We start from the raw sequence: 21,156 nt of genomic DNA, 5'->3' as shown, positions 1-21,156 counted from the left end.
GATCTTCTCCAGATCTTTCAGGTCACTCCTCCATACAGATCTTCTCCAGATCTTAGGTCACTCCTCCGTATAGCTCTTCTCCAGATCTTTCAGGTCAGTCCTCCATACAGATTTTCTCCAGATCTTTTAGGTTTCGGGGCTGTCACTGAGCAACATTGAGTTTCAGCTCCTCCAAAAATTTTCTATTGGGTTCTGGTCTTGACACTGGCCAGGCTACTCTAGGACCTTGAAATGCTTCTTATGGAGCCACTCTTTAGTTGTCCTGGCTATGTGTTTCTTGTCATTGCCATGCTGGATAACTCAGCCTTGACCCATCTTCAATTTTCTTACTTAGAGAAGGTTGTCGGCCAAAATCTCGCAATACATGACCCCATCCATCCTCCCTTCAATACAGGGCAGCAGTCATGCCCCTTTGCATGTATGATGTTTCCACCCCCATGCTTCATGGTTTGGTGGTGTTCATGGTTTGGCGGTGTTCTTGAGGTTGTACTCATCCTCCTTCCTCCAAACACGCCGAGTAGAGTTGATACAAGAAAGTTCTATTTTGGTCTCATCGGACCACATGACCTTCTCCCATGCCTCTTCTGCGTCATCCAGATGGTTATTGGTGAACTTCAACCAGGCATAGACATGTGCTCGCGTGATCACAGGGACCTTGTGTGCCCTGCAGGAGTTTAATTAATGATGGCGTAGTGTGTTGCTAACTGTAATCTTTGTGACTGTAGTCCTTTCTCTCTTCGGGTCACTAACCAGGTCCTCCCATGTAGTTCTGGGCTGATTCCGGACCTGTCTCAGAATCATCCTTACCCCACAAGGTGAAATCTTTCATGGCACCCCAAACCAAGTAAGATTCAGTCATTTTGTGATTCTTCCATTTTCTAATAATTGCACCAACAGTTGTTACCTTCTCACCAAGCTGCTTGCCTATTGTCATGTAGCCTATCACAGCCTTGTGCAGCTCTATAATATTGCCCCTGGTGTTCTTAGACAAATCTTTGGTCTTGGCCATGGTGGAGAGATTGGAGTGTGATGGATTGAGTGTGTGGACATATGTCTTTTATACAGGAAAAGAGTTCAAACAGGTCAAAATAATACAGGCAATTAGTGCAGAGTTGCAGCTTCTTAAAGAAAAAATAACACATCTGTGGGAACCAGAATTCTTGTGGGTTGGTTGGTGATCAAATACTTATTTCATGCAATAAAATGCAAATTAAAATTAATAAAATTTGTTTAAATCAAATATTGTGATTTTTGGGGGGATTCTGTCCAAACTACATATCAGTCTACTAAGCTCCTCCAGCTCTATAACATGGTGCCCGCAGATTGCGCTTCAGCTTCATAGTAACAGGCTCCCTTTCGGCCTAATTTTACAATTCTAACTGTAATGACCGGAGAAATAAAGCTGCCCTATTACTTATACCGCATGGTGAACTGCGTGAAAGATAAGTTAATAAAACAAATTCTTGACCTGCTGTTGATTTTGTTCATTCTAACCCAAAGATCGGAGAAAGGCTTAGCTCACATTTATCCTGCGCTCTATGCTGAACTCTTATGTGGCGCCCCTGAGGCTTCAGTTGCCACAGGGTACTACACCTCAGTTAAGGTGTAGTATCTATTCCGGGTTGGGACCGGGATTAACTGCCGGTGTCTCCACATCTCAACACACAAACAGTAAGGTGCTTTCCCACAGGCTCCGGACTAGGGTAGGAAGGGAGATAAGCCATCATAATGCATGGGACGTTCCCGGTCACTAGGACAACCACACCTGGAGAGCAGGCACCACTTGGGGTAGAAGTGGGCGCAATCAGGACACAATAGGGAGTCAACCTTGGGCATATTTGGGGTAGGAGCTTAGCTCGGATGCCAGCTCTGGCAAAAATTCTCTTCTTCACCTGCTTGGGGCCCGAGGCTTGGAGCTGGAGGCTCAGCCCGGATTCCTGATTGGAAAAGGGGGACAACACGCTAGAAAGGCTTTCATGGGCACTGGCGGTGACCACCGACTGATCCTGGATCGGCTGGAGCCCGTCGCGGTAAACACCGGTACTTCTAGGGCAGCGCTTAATAACCTGGCAAATAAAGAGACCTGGAACCGCACTCGCAGCCTCAAACTCTCATTACCGTCGCCCCGCACCTCGGTGCCAATGGGAACCGCCACCGAGTCCGGAGTAAGTTTGCTGCCTTATTATAGTGAATTTATAAGTTGGAGGTTTCACCAAATCATATTTTGGAGATGTAGATGGAAACCCTGATGTAAGTGCTCAGCATAGAGCACAGAATAAAGTCCCCACTAGCGTCCGTCATCTATCAATGGAAATATCGGGGGGCTTCCACGTTACTGACAGTATAAAGGTTCTGGAAAAGCGCTATGGCTGCCCCCCCCCCCCCCCACACACACCAAAAATGAAATATAGCAAAATCTGCGCTCCCAAATCCAAATGCCCCCTCTTCTCAATCTCAAACCACATTTAGTGTCCACATGTTTGGCATTTTTGTAGTGAGGAGAGCCCGCTTAATTTATGAAGTGTGTGTCTCCAGTAGCAGAAGCTGGGCACAAGCTATGGGCACTGCAATGTATTGGGCACTGCAATTGCATATTTGCAATTTTTCATTCTGCAGTATTCCCTGAGGGATGTAATTTCCAAAATGGGGTCACTTGAGGGGAGGTCTGCTGTTTTGGCACCTAGAGGCAATGCATATGATGTCCGCTAATTATTCTAGGAAAATCTTTGCTCCAAAAATCAAATGGCGCTCTTTTCCAAATCTCACTGTGTGGCCAAACAGTAGTGTACAGTCATGTGTGGGGTATTGCCACATTCAGGAAAAAATTTCCATTGTTAGGCCATGCTTGGGTTAGGTCATCAATGTTTGATCTGCCGGGGTGCGATACCCGGGACACCCACCGAACACCTGTTTGTGGTGCCATCTTCGGATAGTGGCCGCTGCCTGGTACGGCACATCCGCCTCCTATTCAGATTTATGGGTGGTGAATGTGCAGTACTCGGCTGCGGCCACTATCAGAAGATGCCGCAGCTTCGGAACTGAGCATTTCCAGCCGCCAGCACCAAGAACAGCTGATCGGCAGGAGTGCGGAGTGTCAGACTTCGGTCGATCAGACATTGATGACCCATCCTAATGATAGGGCCATCAATGTAAAAATAGTGGACAAGCCCTTTTAAGCTTTAACACTATGAAAGCATGAAAATGCCGTACGTAATAGTGAAAGGGCTCCTTTTATATAAAATCTATAGAAAAGTATAGTCTCACTGACCCTACAACAAGTCAATACCATTTAGGCGCAGATATCTTCAGGATCTAGTCTAGTGAAGTCATCGGTATAAAGAAACCTCTCCAGATGTAGTGATTTTGTCTTCTCACACTGCAGACAATGGAAACTTTATAGACTATCACCAGTATGATCTGTTTAGAAGGATAAAGGCTGTAGATCCAGTTCTACGTGGTCTCCGGGAGAGAGATCTACTGACTGAGGAGCAGATCAATGATGTGATGGAAAAGACGTCCTCCGAGGAGAAGATGGAGGAACTGTGTGATGTTATCAGTCACTGGGAGGACACTGGGAAGTATACGGCGTATACAGTGCTCAGAGAACATAATGAGGAAATCATCAGAGACTTGGAAATGAAGCACTGGATTCTGAGAAGTGATCCCTCCGGATACCTCAGGGGTAAGTCCCAATAACCTCTGACGTTCCAGAACTGATTCTGTTTAGAAACGAAAAAGAAACTGGGGACTCTGTTTTCACAGCTACATTTATACACTAGGTGTTCAAGAGGTGTAGTTAGGAGCTCAACCCAAAACGAGTGGGTAAGACACCTCAAAGTTTACTCACAACCACTTGCTTGCACTGCAGAAGCACACTCTACTTTTTAAGGGAATACGTCAGCAGGGTTTCGAACACGATAATGTAGAGGCTGCGACACAGATTTCAATAATGTAATTTATTGGGCTTTACATACATTGGAGATTATCCCTGTCCAAACTAGACCTTTTTGTGCCAAGTGGTCTGACCAGGCCTCCTCTGATAAGCAGCTCACTGACAATAGACAATGTACTGTACATGGGCATTTTGAAGCATTGTAGAGGAATGTACATAGTCATGTTGGTGCTATGAAGGAGTGGGAGCATGGAAGATGTGTCACCCAAACTCACCCCACTGTGGTCTGCTCTCAGCAGTGTAGCAGACAGCAGTTCCTATCCTCAGCAGTGTAGTGGAGAGAACAGCTCCTGCTCTCGGCAGTGTGGCAGAGAACGGCTGCTGCTCCTTTCAGTGTAGCGTGGAGCGACTCCTGCTCTCGTCAGTGTAGCGGAGAGCGGCTCCCGCTCCTGGCAGTGTAGCGGAGAGCGGCTCCCGCTCCTGGCAGTGTAGCGGAGAGCGGCTCCCGCTCCTGGCAGTGTAGCGGAGAGCGGCTCCCGCTCCTGGCAGTGTAGCGGAGAGCGGCTCCCGCTCCTGGCAGTGTAGCGGAGAGCGGCTCCCGCTCCTGGCAGTGTAGCGGAGAGCGGCTCCCGCTCCTGGCAGTGTAGCGTAGAGCGGCTCCCGCTCCTGGCAGTGTAGCGGAGAGCGGCTCCCGCTCCTGGCAGTGTAGCGGAGAGCGGCTCCCGCTCTCGCCAGTGTAGCGGAGTGCGGCTCCCGCTCTCGCCAGTGTAGCGGAGAACACCCAATATCTGCTCAAGGCTCACTTTGGAGGACTGTATAGATGAAAGCTCCAGCCCTGCTCACACTGACACTACCATAGCTGAGAGTGCACACACACACACACACACACACACACACACACACACACCGTGTCAGTGCGCATGTGATCTCATCCATCTTTCCTGTCTGTAGCGGTCGCTCGGGGGTAACAGTTTTTCTTTAAGAAATAAGGTGATTTGTAATATCTGAATGAGATCTTTAAGAGTTTAAGACATAACACATTTTATCAATAACTGAAAAGTATGAAATATCCCGAGACTGGTATTGCGTCTTGGATGATTCTCCCCTCATCCTACAGATATGATAACCTTTATAGACGATCACAAAGCAGATCTTATAGGAAACGTAAATGATGTGGATTCGGTTCTACGTGATCTGAGGGACCAAGATCTGCTGACGGAGGATCAGTACAATGATGTGATGGAAAAGACGAAATCTCGGGAAAAGATGAGAGAACTGTGCGGTATTATCAAACACTGGGAGGACATTGAGAAGTATACGGCGTATACAGTGCTCAGGAAATACAATGAAGAAATTATGGCTTCCTTGATGAGCGACTTTAGGATTTCAGGAGGCGTCTGTGGTAAGTCTGCATCACTATTGGATATTCCAGCTATACAGTCCCTTACATTTGGATCAAAATGTCAGAGATAATTTTAAAACGCTTTTTTTTTTTTAAAGCTACGAACCAGTGTCATAACTATGGGTCTCCACAATAGTCAATGGGTTAAATGGCAGCAGATGAACAGAAGCTTCTGGAAAAGCATTGGGTTATTGTGTAGAGTTCACAGAAGTGTCAGTGTGACGCCCCTGGACTATCGGGTCGTCACAAGGTACTATATAATCTGCCCTCCCGTGCAATATCCACATCCTTCTTGGTTTTGGGTCCCTAACTATATGGTGTTGCCTACATCAGCTAAACAAACCCTAGATACACCCTGCACCACACCCACCAAACACACCAGTGGATGGCTTGAGTGGAATAGAGTCGGCCACCTGGGAAGTTGGGGAGGGGAGGTTAGGAGTGTAAAAAAAAAAAAAGCGGGGCTCCCGGGAAACGATCTAGGTGACAGACTGTGGTCTGGGCCTAGAGAAGTTGGGCATGTATCTGTCAAGGAGGACAGCCGGCGGCCTTGCACCATCACCGGTCCGGAACATGACTGGGTACGTGGACCCTAGGTCGGGGAGTAGCTTCAGGCAACCCGATAATTTACCCGAGGAGAACGGAGCCTTCAAGATTCATTCCCACCCGCTCTAAAATCGGGGCATTAGCGCAATGAGGGGGATAGGACTTTCCAATCCAAAACGGCCCAGAAAATCCCATGGGTGAGCCCTGAGAGCAAGCTCTCACACTTAGCCATAGTGGGGAGCGGGACCCGGCAAGTTTCACACTACCGGGACCACCAGAGAACTAAACTTAGTGCCAGGAGGCAGGTCACGGATCACCAGGCAGCACCATTGGGGACGGGACCCAAACTAAGCTCCCCTCAGCGGTAGCGGGTCCAGAGACTTGTTTGACCAGTTGGCGGTGTCTGCTTAATGGGCTGAGTACCATAGTGACCCCCTTGCATCCAACGGCATCCCCCTCAACCACCAAGTCTCGAGGTATTCCCCCTACCCGTGGAGGGCTCTAACACCTGGCTGCCCCATTCCATCATCCCCGTATACTCCCCAACTGCAGCGGTAGTACTCCTGGTTACCACATATCACGGCTGGCATTACGAACTCTGTACTATCCCTTCTAAATACCCCCTTCATTTGAGTGGCCGCACGACTCGCGGGTCCAGAGACCCTCGAGCCACTGAGAACCCGGATCCGAGCAGCTCGGCTGCTGACACGGGGGCGGCACATCAGAAATTAACAGGAACAGAGTAAAATCAGAGTACAAACACATCTAGTTTAATGTCAAGACACAGGAATCTGTATAAACTGACCTTAAAAAAGCCTAAGGAGATGAAGTCAGAGAGACATTCCATGCCACTTATGAAATCCAATGTGGAGCACAACAAAAGGCAGCAGCCACAGAGGAAGGGTGTGGAGCTTGGCCTAGCTGAGACAGGTGTCTTACATATATGTGGCGCCCTAGGACCTGGTCGCCACAACAGCATTGCCCTCCCAAAGGGTTAATGCTGAGCCTGGAGGTAATTGGGAGATCCATTGGCCAGCAGGTTTAACACCCAACACAGTTCTCCCTCCGGCCAGCAGGGGGAGCTCTGAACCTGGAATTCCAGGGAGCCTTCCTCTACCTGACCAGAGGGAGGAAGTGGAGTCTGTCTGAAGGGAGTAGTGGAAGTGAACAGACGCGAGTGAGCTGTCCTGTGAATCTGGGGCCTGGAGCTGGAGCAGCTTGGCCCAGAGAAGCAGGAATAGCTGAGAGGCAGCAGAGAGACTCAGACATCGGAGTCTGTGGTTGCCAGGGTATAAAATCCGTCCCTGGTAGCCGAGTCCGAAGGGCAGGAGAGCTGCAAGCCCCTGGCCCAGAAACATCCAAGGTACAGCTGTAGCATCAGGGCCCGGTGTGGACTCCAGCGGAGAAGCACCAGAGAGAGGGTCTGCGCAGCCACCTACAGAAAGAAGGGACGTGCTATTGGTCCCAGCAGCGAAGAGGGCCATTGCTGGATTCAGAGAGGCAGGGTCCTATCATCACAAAGCAAAGTACAGGAGTAGGCCTCATACTCAGCTGGCCAGAAAGATCATCCCAAGTACTTCCAGGCCGACCGGATCCCCATCACCACCTGTAACGGTCTCCCAGGACTGGACTGTTCCCAGAGTAAAAGAGGAGAAGGTAAAGAGACTGTTGTTTGTGCCTGGTTCTTTCCTCGCCTGTCGGCCCTGCACCGTGTTAGCCACACAACACCATAGACTTTCACGGGCACCAACGGTATCCCGGGGCATCGCTCCACCTGTGGGGAGCAGTACCATCATAGCTGCCATAACATCACCCCGGAGTTCTCCCATAGCAGCGGCGGCTTAATAGCCGCATACCACAGGTGGCGTCACGAACATTAACTTTAACTCATCAGCCACATATTCAACTGACACCCACCAGGGCCACGGAGCCGGGCCCAGCCACCACTGACTACCACCGGACTAGTCCGGCCCGGCACCGGGTGTCCCATAGCCCTGGGGTGGGCGAGTCAACTTTGGCGTCACGAACAGGATTTCGTGCCCGGTCACACCGGGTACTGTGCGCCTGAAGAATTGCGCTTTAAAGACTGTATTACTGCGTGTTTCACTGTTTGAAAACTGCCGCCGCCATTAGCCTCACTGAGCGCAGGAAGAAGGGGGGCGTGCCTGACAAAGAGCGCGAAGGGAGCGCGCCATCAGAGCAGAGCGCTGTTAACCCCGCGCGACCCAGAAGGAAATTTGAAAAGTGAACGGAGCCTGGTAAGGTTCACTAAGGGGGAGGAAGATGTCCGACGCAGAGGGAGGGCAGGTGGCTGCCATAGCCCGAGACGCCGCAGCACCAGCCGAAGCGATCCCTGTCGCCGTCGCCCCATCCCCCGCTGTAGCGCCGGTAATGCCGATCACCATGCCGTACATACCGGGCGCAGAATGGCTGCCGCAGTACTCCGGGGAGTCCCATACCTTGAGCGACTTCAGAGAAAGCCTGCACAGCTTGTTCCGGGTGTATCCGCTGACTGAGAGCCAGAAGGTGGGCATATTAATGGGACAGCTAGCCGGCGCAGCCCAGCGTGAAGTGAAGTCCTGGCCTGATACAGATAAAGGGACAGTAACCCAGATACTGGCCAAGCTAAAGAGTACTTTTGACACCCGCACCGCAGCAGAGATAAAGATGAGATTCTTTGGGTGCAAGCAGCGGGCCACAGACAGCATAAGGGACTATGCCCTAAACCTGCAAGAGGCCCTGAAAGCGGTTAAACAAGTGGACCCAGAGAGTGTACGTGAGGAACACAAACTCCTAACTGAGCAGTTCATAGAGGGGCTCCTGTCAGATGCCCACAGGACCCAGCTGCGTATCATGGTCCTGCAGAACCCTGCTCTGGACTTTGCAAAGTTTAAGGACCAGGCCATCCGGGTACTGAGAGAATCTACACCGAATGACCCAGTACCCCTCCGGCCTCTTGCTATCACGTACCCCGGGGTGGTGCCTGCAACACGAGCCACTGCAGGGGCTGAGGCGCAGTCCCTGGATAAGGATCCCACTGCAGAGCTCAGACAGCAGGTCCAGGAGCTGACCAAGACTGTAGCTGCCCTTGCCAAGACCGTGCAGTCTCTACAAGTGACCCCATCGCCTGCAAGAATCGAGTTGGCCTCCAGCCCAGATGACGTCCCATGGATGCGACAGAGGAGGGTTCCGCCGACCCGAGGCAGAGACACAGACCGGTATGATTCAACGGGACAACCGATCTGCCGCCGCTGCAGCCAGGCGGGCCACATTGCACGATACTGTCCTTTAAATGGGCCGAGCCTGGGGCCAGGAGCCGACCCCCAGGTGTAAGGAAGCCCGGCTCAACACCCAGCCGCAGCAAGTATGTGGGAGGACGACCGGTCCTTCCTATTGTGCTGGATGGGATCCCTTTGAATGCCCTCCTGGATACGGGGTCCCAGGTAACAACCATCCCCTACAAACTGTACAAAAGATATTGGGCTGATTCAGACATTGACCATGGCCCAGATGATGATTTAACAATTGTGGCCAGTAATGGTCAGCCCTTACCTCAAATTGGGTACAAAGAAGTAACCATTAAAGTGGGGCGGGTAGAATTGCCATGTCAGGGGATGATAATTGTAGATATTGATCGCAAAGAATCTGACCCATTGGTAACCATTGGTACAAATGTGATAGAAAATTGTGTTGCCGAAGTGATAATTTTGTTGCAACAGGCGTCTGAAACTGCCAGCTCCGGGCAGCAGCGTGCCCTACAGAGGGAGATCAGAGCCCTGATGAGGAGGCAGCAGGTAGAGCTGGCCGGAGGAGAAATTGGCAGTGTGAGGGTAAGTGACCCCCTCCCCATTGCAATACCCCCAAGAAGTGAAATGTTGATATGGTGTCGGGCAGCAATAGGCCTCAAGGGTCAGGATTACCATGCCTTGGTAGAACCGGTGTATTCAGACAGCAGGCCTGGAGTCCTGATAGCCAGAGGGGTAGCAGACGTCCGCAAGGGGAGAGTGCCCATCCGTGTCCTGAATTGTGGGGAGGAGGAAGCCAAATTGCCCCGGTACGCCACTGTAGCAAAATTGTACACTGTCAGCAACAACACCATCAAAGCAGTGGAACCCTTGATCCCGTCCGACCAGGCGGAAGACAATGGCTCCAAGGGGCAGCTGGAAGACTGGTGCCAAAACTTACATGTGGGCACCGACTCCACCCCCTCACACCAAAAGCATGGGGTTTACCGGGTGGTACAGGAGTACGAGCGGGTCTTCAGCAAACACCCCCTAGATTTTGGGCAGGTGAAAGGGGTTAAACATCAAATCCCCACGGGTGATCATCCTCCCGTTAAAGAGAGATACCGCCCTGTACCCCCCGCACAGTATCAGCGTGCCAAAGAAATGTTACGGGAAATGAAGGAGGCTGGGGTTATCAGAGATAGTTGTAGCCCCTGGGCAGCTCCACTAGTGCTCGTAAAGAAAAAAGATGGTACAAAGAGAATGTGCCTCCCATATTGGGATGAAATGTATGACATGTTATGTGTTGTTTCCACAGTCCGGGAGTACTGAATTTAACTAAGGGGGAGTGTGGCGCCCTAGGACCTGGTCGCCACAACAGCATTGCCCTCCCAAAGGGTTAATGCTGAGCCTGGAGGTAATTGGGAGATCCATTGGCCAGCAGGTTTAACACCCAACACAGTTCTCCCTCCGGCCAGCAGGGGGAGCTCTGAACCTGGAATTCCAGGGAGCCTTCCTCTACCTGACCAGAGGGAGGAAGTGGAGTCTGTCTGAAGGGAGTAGTGGAAGTGAACAGACGCGAGTGAGCTGTCCTGTGAATCTGGGGCCTGGAGCTGGAGCAGCTTGGCCCAGAGAAGCAGGAATAGCTGAGAGGCAGCAGAGAGACTCAGACATCGGAGTCTGTGGTTGCCAGGGTATAAAATCCGTCCCTGGTAGCCGAGTCCGAAGGGCAGGAGAGCTGCAAGCCCCTGGCCCAGAAACATCCAAGGTACAGCTGTAGCATCAGGGCCCGGTGTGGACTCCAGCGGAGAAGCACCAGAGAGAGGGTCTGCGCAGCCACCTACAGAAAGAAGGGACGTGCTATTGGTCCCAGCAGCGAAGAGGGCCATTGCTGGATTCAGAGAGGCAGGGTCCTATCATCACAAAGCAAAGTACAGGAGTAGGCCTCATACTCAGCTGGCCAGAAAGATCATCCCAAGTACTTCCAGGCCGACCGGATCCCCATCACCACCTGTAACGGTCTCCCAGGACTGGACTGTTCCCAGAGTAAAAGAGGAGAAGGTAAAGAGACTGTTGTTTGTGCCTGGTTCTTTCCTCGCCTGTCGGCCCTGCACCGTGTTAGCCACACAACACCATAGACTTTCACGGGCACCAACGGTATCCCGGGGCATCGCTCCACCTGTGGGGAGCAGTACCATCATAGCTGCCATAACATCACCCCGGAGTTCTCCCATAGCAGCGGCGGCTTAATAGCCGCATACCACAGGTGGCGTCACGAACATTAACTTTAACTCATCAGCCACATATTCAACTGACACCCACCAGGGCCACGGAGCCGGGCCCAGCCACCACTGACTACCACCGGACTAGTCCGGCCCGGCACCGGGTGTCCCATAGCCCTGGGGTGGGCGAGTCATATACATTTTTTGTAATCCTGTAAATGGAGAGCAGGGGACAGGGGCTCCTAAACTGGCTCTCAGGCTAGGGAACCCCAGCTATCCCTAATCCCAGAGTTACATCTGATGGTGAGCATATCTGGGCCACATTCCTTGCCCTGCTCCTGACCAGCAGGTGGTGAGACGGCGGCCCCGACGGTGAGACGGCGGCCCCGACGGTGAGACGGCGGCCCCGACGGTGAGACGGCAGCCTTAAATGAAAGCGGACAGCCCCCCCAAAAAATCCTGCACTCACTACAGCCGGCAACTGCCAACGGCGAATGGGCTCTCCTACAGAGACCTACGTTGCTGTCAGGTGACTTGTCAGACCACTCACACCCACACACACACACATCGGGTCGCAATATCACTCCGTTCTGGTCAGCAGGGGGAGCGACCACTGTGGAACGCAGGGGGACCTGACAGCGATGCACACCTGTGTGTGTGAGCCAGTTCACTTGCCAACGCTACATGTTCGGGATTTGGTAAGTGCGATTCTCCTGAGGGGGTGGGGGGGGGGGTTCTGTCTTCTTTGTTGGGTAAACTTATAAACTTAGCAGTACATAGGGAATAGCCATGTTTCCTCCAAAAATAAGACCTACCCCAAAAATAAGCCCTAGCATATATTCTTGGAGCAAAAAATAATATAAGATCCTGTTTTATTTTCTGGGAAATTGTTCTCGAGCTGTGGTATTTCTAAATTCTACACACAGATTTCCACATTTTGGGTCTCATTCATGATTTCCAGTGTGGAGCACTCTTAAAACGCGTCTTTTCAGCGAAGCTAAAATGTTTGTGGCTAAGGACATTTTTAAAAGGAATCTGTCATGACTTCATGCCTCATCTCAGAGGCCTTGTTGTGGACAAATCCTATTTTATCCATGTATGTAAATTCGCTCTTCCAGGCTATGGGGAGGACGCTTCCCGGAAGATATCGCTGCCTCCACACTCCCATTATCCTATGTATCGCCTCCCGCCGTGTCCCTGTGACCTGGTTTAATTTTCGTTTTGGGTGTGACAAATTCTTTAAAGAAGTAAGATGACTTTGATAGTTAGGCCCTGTGCGCACTAGGCCGTTTTTACCCGCGGTTTTGCTGCGGAAATTTCTTGAGAAATGTTTGAAATCTTTCTGCAGACATTTAGCAAAAACCTATGGGAAAAAAAATAGCTGTGCGCACACAAAATTTCTTGAGAAAATGTGCATGTCACTACTTTTCCGCAGGTACCTGCGGTATACCCCCGGTATTTCACTCCCTTTACTGTAATGTAATCGCGAAATACCGGGGGTATACCGCAGGTAGCAAATGATGTGCAGTATAGCCGCGATTTACCTGCAGTAATGTACATCGCTGCCTGCGGTTTTGCAGGAAGTGATGTCATTATGACAGAAGAGGAAGCGGAGCAGAGTAAACACACACGTCACACTCCCTGGACGCCACACAGAAGCACTTACATGTGACCTCCAGGTGCCAGTGCAGTCTGTGTCTCGCTGCAGCCCCGCCGCTGCCTGCACTGCAGGGTGTCAGTGTCTGCCCGCAGTGTCAGCAGCTTGTCACGCTGCAGCGCAGGCAGACACTGACACACAGCAGTGCGTGCAGCCGCGGGGATGACGGGCGCTGCTGTCAAGAGGTGAGAAGAGATCATTACCTGCTGTGACAATCTCCTGCCTCCTGACGTCACCGCGGTCACTGCTGTGTATGCCCGTCTCTCGAGCGGCCTGAGACTGTCACTAGCGGTGACGTCACTGGCTCTCTCGATACTGCTGAGAACGCGGCGGGCATAGAAGTCAGTGACAGCGCTGATGGCAGAACTGCAGGAGATGATCACAGCAGGTAATGATCTCATCTATCCTCCTGACAGCAGCGCTAGTCATCCCCTGCAGTGACCTGGGCTATTGATGTTAGCTCAGGTCACTGCATTGCTCTCCCAGCCAATGGGGAACATTCTGTTCTTCATGGACTGGGACAGTGACTGTGGTATGGATCGCCGTGGGACCCCCCTTCCTTATTGGATTACGCCGGACGTGGAATTGATTGTTCTTTTCAATAAATTGGTGAAAGAGGGAATGTGGGGAGTGTTTTTTCAAATAAAACTTTTGTTGTCTTTTTTTTTTTTCTTTTTTATTACTGACTGGGTTGGTGATGTCGGGTATCTGATAGAGGCCTGACATCACGAACCCCAGGGCTTGATGCCAGGTGACATTACACATCTGGCATCAACCCCATATATTACCTCGATTGTCACCGCACCAGGGCAACGGGATGAGTTGGGGCAAAGCGCCAGGATTGGCACGTCTAATAGATGCGCCACTTCTGGGGCGGCTGTGGCCTGCTATTTTTAGGCTGGGGAGTGTCCAATAACAGTGGACCTCCCTAGTCTGAGAATACCAGACCACAGCTGTCCGCTTTACCTTGGCTGGTGATCCATTTTGGGGGGGACCCCAGGTTTTTTGTTTTAAATTATTTATTTAATGTAAAATAACAGCGTGGGGTGCCCTATGTTTTGGATTACCAGCCAAGGTGAAGCTGCCAACTGTGGTTTGCAGGCTGCAGCCATCTGCTTTACCCTAGCTGGCTACAAAAGATGGGGGGACCTCATGTGTTTTTTGTTTTGTTTTTTTTATTTATTTTATGGCTTAATACTTGGCTAGGCACCCTTTAGTGCCACATGAAAGTCACTAAAGGGTGCCAGCTTAGAATATGCAGGGGGGTGGGACATTATATATGTCTTTCTCATCTATCTATTCATCTATCCATCTTTCCCTCTATCCATTATCTGTCTGTCTATCGATTATCTATATTATTTATTGCAGTTACATTATAAAAAAACCGCAGGGACCAACCTGTGGAAAAACCGCAGCAAAACCGCGGGAAAAACGCATGCATTTTTCCCGCAGTTTTGCCACGGTTTCTTACCACAGGTGCAGTAATCTTCAACTCCCAGAAGTTTCTCAAGACATTTTTTTGAGAAAAATCACTTTTCTAGTGCACACAGAGCCTTAAGGTTTGTTTTAAGACCTCACACATTAAGTAGCTGAAAAATGTGAAATTCTTCTGCAGAAAATATAAGAAACCTCCCGAGACTTGCACTGATAATGTGTCTTTAATATTTAATATCATACAACAGATATTACAAACCTTATAGACTATTACCGAGATGACCTTATTACAAGTGTAACAAATGTAGATCTGATTCTACTTGATCTCTTGGACCAAGATCTACTGACTGAGGAACAGTACAATAATCTGATGGAAAAGACGTCCTCCGAGGAGAAGATGGAGGAACTGTGTGATCTTATCAGCCACTGGGACGACACTGGGAAGGGTATGGCTTATAGAGTTCTCAATGAACACAATGAGGAAACCATCAGAGACCTGGAAATGGATGACATGAGGAGGAGATATTTTCCCTCAGGAGTCATCGCAGGTAAGTCTGGATCACCATCTGGCATACCATATCTGCTGCACTCTGCATATAAGAAAGAAGCTGGTGGCTAAATATGTCAGGACTCAACCCCAGCAACTCCTGTGCTCCAGATAGTAGCTCCTTGCTAATTCAGGTACCATTACCTGTGTTATTCCCGATTGGCTCCACGCTGAGTTTTCTGATTTGAACATCCCAGTAAACATCCTTCCTTGCGAGATTATTGAGCTTCCAGACTCTAGCCTAGCTCTGTCTCCTGCTACCTGATCATCATCCATACTGAAATACACTTACCATGTACCGACCTCTGGCTATCGGCTATCTACTGACCACACTACCTGCTCCTCCTCCAAACCACACTGCTGTTACCATGTACCGACCTCTGGCTATCTACTGACCACACGACCTGCTCCTCCTCCAAACCACACTGCTGTTACCATGTACCGACCTCTGGCTATCGGCTATCTACTGACCACACTACCTGCTCCTCCTCCAAACCACACTGCTGTTACCATCTACTGACCTTTGGCTATCTACTGACCACACGACCTGCTCCTCCTCCAAACCACACTGCTGTTACCGTCTACTGACCTCTGGCTATCTACTGACCACGCTACCTGCTCCTCCTCCAAACCACACTGCTGTTACCTTGTACTGACCTCTGGCTTTCTACTGACCACACTACCTTTTCCTCCTCTAAACCACACTGCTGTTACCTTGTACTGACCTCTGGCTAGCTACTGACCACACTACCTTCTCCTCCAAACCATACTGCTGTTACCGTATAATGACCTCTGGCTTTCTACTGACCACGCTACCTGCTCCTCCAAACCACACTACTCTTATCATGTCTCTTTAATGACTTTGGACATTTTTGTAATTTTTTGTTCTTTACATGGATAATTGAAGAAACTGAGGATCTTCAGATGAGTCACATGAAGACAACTGTGGACGGTATCAGCTGCAGTCTCTGTGGCAAGGTATGGTTACTCTAGTCATGAGTATTAATAACTAGAATACTTATTTACGAATGCTGTAATAATCCCTCCAAATTCCCCGCAAGGACACGTATAGCAATGTGAGGTGCGAGGGCCGGCATCCAACTCCTTTCGAACATTTTATTGCAATCAGCCTTGGTAATATCAAAGTGACCGTAACATATAGCAGGATGGTAAAGGGAACCTGTCACCAGTTTTTTGGCCTATAAGCCGCGGCCCCCACCAGTGGGCTCTTATATAGAGCATTCTAACATACTGTATATAAGAGCCCAGGCCGCTGTGTAGAACGTGAAAAACACTTTATAATACTTGTCTAAACGATCGCGATGCGGTGAATCTAGTCAGATGGGTGTCTCCGTTCTAAGGGCCCGGCGCCTCCTCTCTCGGCCATCTTCGTCCTCAATCGTCTGAAGTCGCAGTGCATGATGCGCCTACGTCATCCACACTCACCGGTTCCATGCGTGCGCACTACAATACTTTGATTTGCCCTGCTCAGGGTAGATCAAAGTGTGCAAGTGCAGGACCTCAATGCCGGCGACTGTGTATGACGTAGGACGTGTCATGCACCGCGGCTTCAGAAGATGGAGGACGAAGATGGCCAAAAGAGGAGGCGCCGGGCCTTGAGAACGGAGACACCCATTGGTCTAGATCCACCGCATCGCGACCGTTTAGACAAGTATTAAAAAGTCTTTTTTACGTTCCACACAGCGGCCTGGGCTCTTATATACAGCATTCTAATTTCCTGTATATAAGAGCCCACTGGTGGTGGCCACAACTTATAGGCCCCAAATCTGGTGACAGGTTCCCTTTAACTGATGGCAACCAATAGCCTTTCACCCCATGGCGATTTTTTCCAATTTTAGTTTTTGCTCCCCTTCTTCCAAGAGCCGTAACCTTTTCTATTTTCTTTTATCGTTCCTTTGGGAGACCCAGACCATGGTGTTTAGCTTCTGCCTCCGGAGGACACACAAAGTACTACACTTAAAAGTGTAGCTCCTCCCTCTGAGCTTATACACCCCCTGGAGAACCAGATCTAGCCAGTTTATCGCTTTGTGTTCAGGAGGCATACAGCCACACATGCATCTCATCTGATTTTTGGAAAGAGTTTGAAGAAAAGCGGGTCCAAGTCTGGACTCCCGGCATGTCCCTTCTCACCCCACTGTGTCGGCGGTGTTGTTAAGGTTGATTTCCAAGGCTGGAGCCTTACATGCCGCGCTCCTTCACCATCCTTCCTGGGCTCTGGCTTGAAGTGGGAGCCAGCACGGTCTCCATGCTTGGCAGGAGACCGGTCTCCATCCGCAGCCCTTTAGGATCGTGCTGGACCGGAGCACTCATCCCCAGGGACTTGGAACCCTGCGTCTCAGCAAGCCAAGTACCTGAGACGTTTATATATTGGGGGTCCCTGTACTTTATTGTTGTGGGAGAGTGTGCTGATGTGTTTTTATGACATTTCCGGCGGGTTCTCTGGCTGTCGCCTGAGAACCGCACCGATGGTGCCTGCGCGCCGGCCGCGCTGCTCAAATTTAGGCCCCGGCTTCGCCGGAGGCCTAGTTTCGGTTTCTCTGCCCTCGCATGTCACTCATGCAAAGGGACAGGCTCGGCTCCGCCCGGCTGCCGTTCAGCAAGGGGAGGGACACTCCTCACTGCAGAGTGTGTCTCCTCCCCTGTAGGTCTCTATGGCCCTCCAGTTCCCGCTCCTCCAGCAAGTCCCGCCCCCTCTCTTCGCTCCGGTGGCCATTTTCTTCTTGCTTCGGGATCTGGAGGGCACACAACACCGCTCCAGCGGTCTGGTAAGCCACAACCGGTCTCCGGTTGTGGACCTCTGATTATACTCTCTGGGGTTCATTCTCTGGCAGAGCCCCCACTCCAGCAGCATGTTTCACACGAGGAGCAAGGCTCCAAAGCTGTATTCAGTATGCACTGCATGTAAGCTCCTGCTGCCTGAGCAGAGCATATTCCCACACTGTGATGCCTGCTCTAACCTGGCGGTGCCTCAGCCTGGAATCGCACCCCCAGGGGTCTCTCAGGCTGCTCCGGCTCCTGTGGCTGAACCCCCGGCTTGGGTAGAATCCTTTTCTAGGTCTATCTCCCAGTCTTTTGCTGACTCCATGGGACTTCTGTCCAGGACTTTGCTGAACATGCATCAGCCCCTTTCACAGGGTGCCTTTGCTGCTAGGGCTCTCTCAGGACCGGAGCTCACAGAGGATTCATCCTCTGGTCCCAGACCCCGTCCTTCTATGAAGAGACGCAGGGTTCCCTCTCCTTCCTCGTCCCGCGGCTCTGATTCAGGAGCTGACTCGCAGGACGAGGAGGATGCCTTTACGGTGGGGCTCGGAAGTTAACTCCATGTGCCCCATTGATCTGTCCGAAAGTGACTCGGATGTTAGTGATTTGATTGCGTCCATTAATTCTGAACTGGATCTCAATCCGCCAGTATCAGAGGAACAACCCTCGCTGGCAGAAAAGCACCAGTTTACCTCGCCTAAGAGAGTAAAGAGTGTGTTCTTTAACCACTCCAGTTTTCAGGCCGCTGTGACCAAGCCCAGAGCCTGTCCTGACAAACGCTTCCCAAAGCGTGGTTCTGATGACCGCTTTCCCTTTCCACCTGAGGTGGTCAAGGAGTGGGCTCATCCCCCAAAGGTAGACCCCTGGTGTCTAGACTCTCAGCCCGGACTGTTGTCTGTGGCTGATGGCACCTCTCTTAAGGATTCCACTGACCGCCAGATTGACCTTCCGGCCAAATCCGTATATGAAGCAGCGGGGACCTCGTTCTCTCCGACTTTTGCAGCAGTGTGGGCTCTCAAAGCCATCTCTGCTTCTCTAGAGGAGATGCATTCCCTCACCAGGGAATCTATGCCCGAAATGGTTACCTTAACTTCCCAAGCTTCAGCTTTTTCATCCTATGCCATGTCTGCCATGCTGGAGGCTTCTCACCGCACTGCGGTGGCTTCGGCTAATTCCCTCACTATCCGCAGGATATTGTGGCTTCGAGAGTGGAAGGCAGATGCTTCTTCAAAGAAGTACCTTGCTGGGCTCCCTTTTGCTGGGTCCCAGCTGTTCGGTGAACAGCTGGATGAAATTATTAAGGAAGCTACTGGCAGGAAGAGTACTTCCATGCCACAAACCAAAACCAGAAAACCTGTCCAGGGCAGGAATCAGTCGAGGTTTCGTTCCTTTCGTTCCTCCAACTGGTCGTCCTCTAAGCCCTCGGCCTCGTCCACTAACTCAGCCAAGGACCAGAAATCCAGCTGGCGCCCAAAAGCGCGTCCACAAAAGACCGCAGGAGGTGCTGCCGCCAAGGCAGCCTCCTCGTGACTATCTGTCAGCGCCAGCAACGTCCTTAGTCGGTGGCAGGCTCTCCCACTTTGGCGACGCGTGGTTTCAACACGTCTCCGATCAGTGGGTGAGGGACATCATCTCTCACGGCTACAGGATAGAATTCTCTTCCAGCCCGCCAAACAGATTTTTTCTGTCAACTCCCCCCTGCTCCAAGGCCGCCGCCTTCTCTCAGGCCGTGGCATCCTTGCAGGCCAACGGAGTAATTGTACCGGTTCCCGCCCGGGAACGGTTCAGAGGTTTCTACTCAAATCTCTTCCTAGTCCCCAAAAAGGACTGTTCCTTCCGGCCCATCCTGGATCTCAAGCTTCTCAACAAGCATGTTCAGGTGCGGCATTTTCGCATGGAGTCTCTGCGATCAGTCATTGCCTCAATGACCCAAGGGTATTTCCTGGCATCCATCGACATCAGAGATGCCTATCTGCATGTGCCAATTGCAGTTTCACACCAGCGTTAGCTACGGTTTGCAATCGGAGAGGAACATTTCCAATTCGTGGCTCTCCCCTTCGGGTTGGCCACAGCTCCTCGGGTATTCACCAAGGTCATGGCAGCAGTGATTGCGGTCCTGCACCTACAGGGGTTGGCAGTGATCCCTTACCTGGATGACCTTCTAGTCAAGGCTTCATCCAGCGTGGACTGTCAGCGGAGTGTCTCGCTCACTCTCGCCACTCTAGCCCAATTCGGGTGGCTTGTCAATCTTCCCAAATCCACTCTGACTCCGACCTAGAGTCTCACGTACCTAGGGATGCAGTTCGAGACACTGCCGGCACTTGTGAAGTTGCCCTTGATCAAACAGCAGTCCCTCCAACTTGCGGTGCGCTCTCTGCTGAGGCCCCGCCGCTATTCCCTCAGGCGCCTGATGCAGGTGCTGGGTCAGATGGTGGCGTCAATGGAGGCTGTTCCCTTTGCCTAGTTCCATCTGTGTCCCCTGCAGCTGGACATTCTCCGCTGTTGGGACAAGCGGCCTTCCTCCTTGCACAGGTTAGTGGCTCTGTCGCCACAGACCAGGAGCTCTCTTCAGTGGTGGCTTCGGCCCCTCTCTCTGTCTCAGGGGCGCTCCTTTCTGGCCCCGTCCTGGGTGATCCTCACCACGGATGCCAGTCTATCCGGCTGGGGAGCGGTATGTCTCCACCACCGAGCGCAGGGCACTTGGACTCCGTCCGAGTCAGCCCTTTCGATCAATGTGCTGGAAACCAGAGCCGTGCTTCTGGCTCTCATAGCTTTTCATCATCTGCTGGCGGGCAGGCACATTCGAGTCCAGTCAGACAACGCGACAGCGGTTGCCTACATCAATCACCAAGGCGGGACATGCAGCCGCCTGGCAATGTTGGAGGTACAACGTATCCTTCAATGGGCGGAGGACTCCAAGTCCACCATATCCGCAGTCCACATCCCAGGCGTGGAAAACTGGGAGGCAGATTATCTGAGCCGACAAACCGTGGACAGTGGCGAGTGGTCCCTGCACCCGGCAGTTTTTCAGTCAATCTGCCGCAAATGGGGCACTCCGGACGTGGACCTAATGGCATCCCGCCACAACAACAAAGTTCCCGTTTACGTGGCTCGCTCCCACGATCCTCAGGCATTCGCCGCGGACGCTCTGGTTCAAAACTGGTCCCAGTTTCGTCTTTCCTACGTGTTTCCCCCTCTAGCCCTCTTGCCCAGAGTCCTGCGCAAGATCAGAATGGAGGGCCGTCGAGTCATCCTCATTGCTCCGGACTGGCCCAGGCGAGCTTGGTATCCGGACCTGCTCCATCTGTCCGTAGAGATGCCGTGGCATCTCCCGGACCGTCCAGACCTTCTCTCACAAGGTCCGTTTTTCCGCCTGAATTCTGCAGCTTTCAAATTGACGACGTGGCTCTTGAGTCCTGGATCTTGACTGCTTCTGGTATTCCTCCGGAAG

General features: G+C 51.4%; 1 protein-coding gene across 1 annotated transcript in view; it reads left to right on the top strand.

Annotated features, from left to right (window-relative positions):
- The window catches only part of LOC142302826 (uncharacterized), a 93,303-nt gene that overhangs the window by 9,357 nt on the left and 62,790 nt on the right, over positions 1–21,156 (top strand). The window contains exons 4-7 of the mRNA XM_075343936.1: positions 3,383–3,682; positions 5,010–5,294; positions 14,626–14,925; positions 15,832–15,902. Coding sequence (XP_075200051.1) covers positions 3,383–3,682; positions 5,010–5,294; positions 14,626–14,925; positions 15,832–15,902 — 956 coding nt within the window. The remainder of the gene's footprint in view (positions 1–3,382; positions 3,683–5,009; positions 5,295–14,625; positions 14,926–15,831; positions 15,903–21,156) is intronic.

The sequence above is a fragment of the Anomaloglossus baeobatrachus genome, chromosome 4 (genome assembly GCF_048569485.1).
Source record: "Anomaloglossus baeobatrachus isolate aAnoBae1 chromosome 4, aAnoBae1.hap1, whole genome shotgun sequence".
Lineage (NCBI taxonomy): Eukaryota > Metazoa > Chordata > Amphibia > Anura > Aromobatidae > Anomaloglossus > Anomaloglossus baeobatrachus.
Note: the sequence above shows the minus strand (reverse complement) of the source record. Positions and strands in the feature narration are given on the sequence as shown.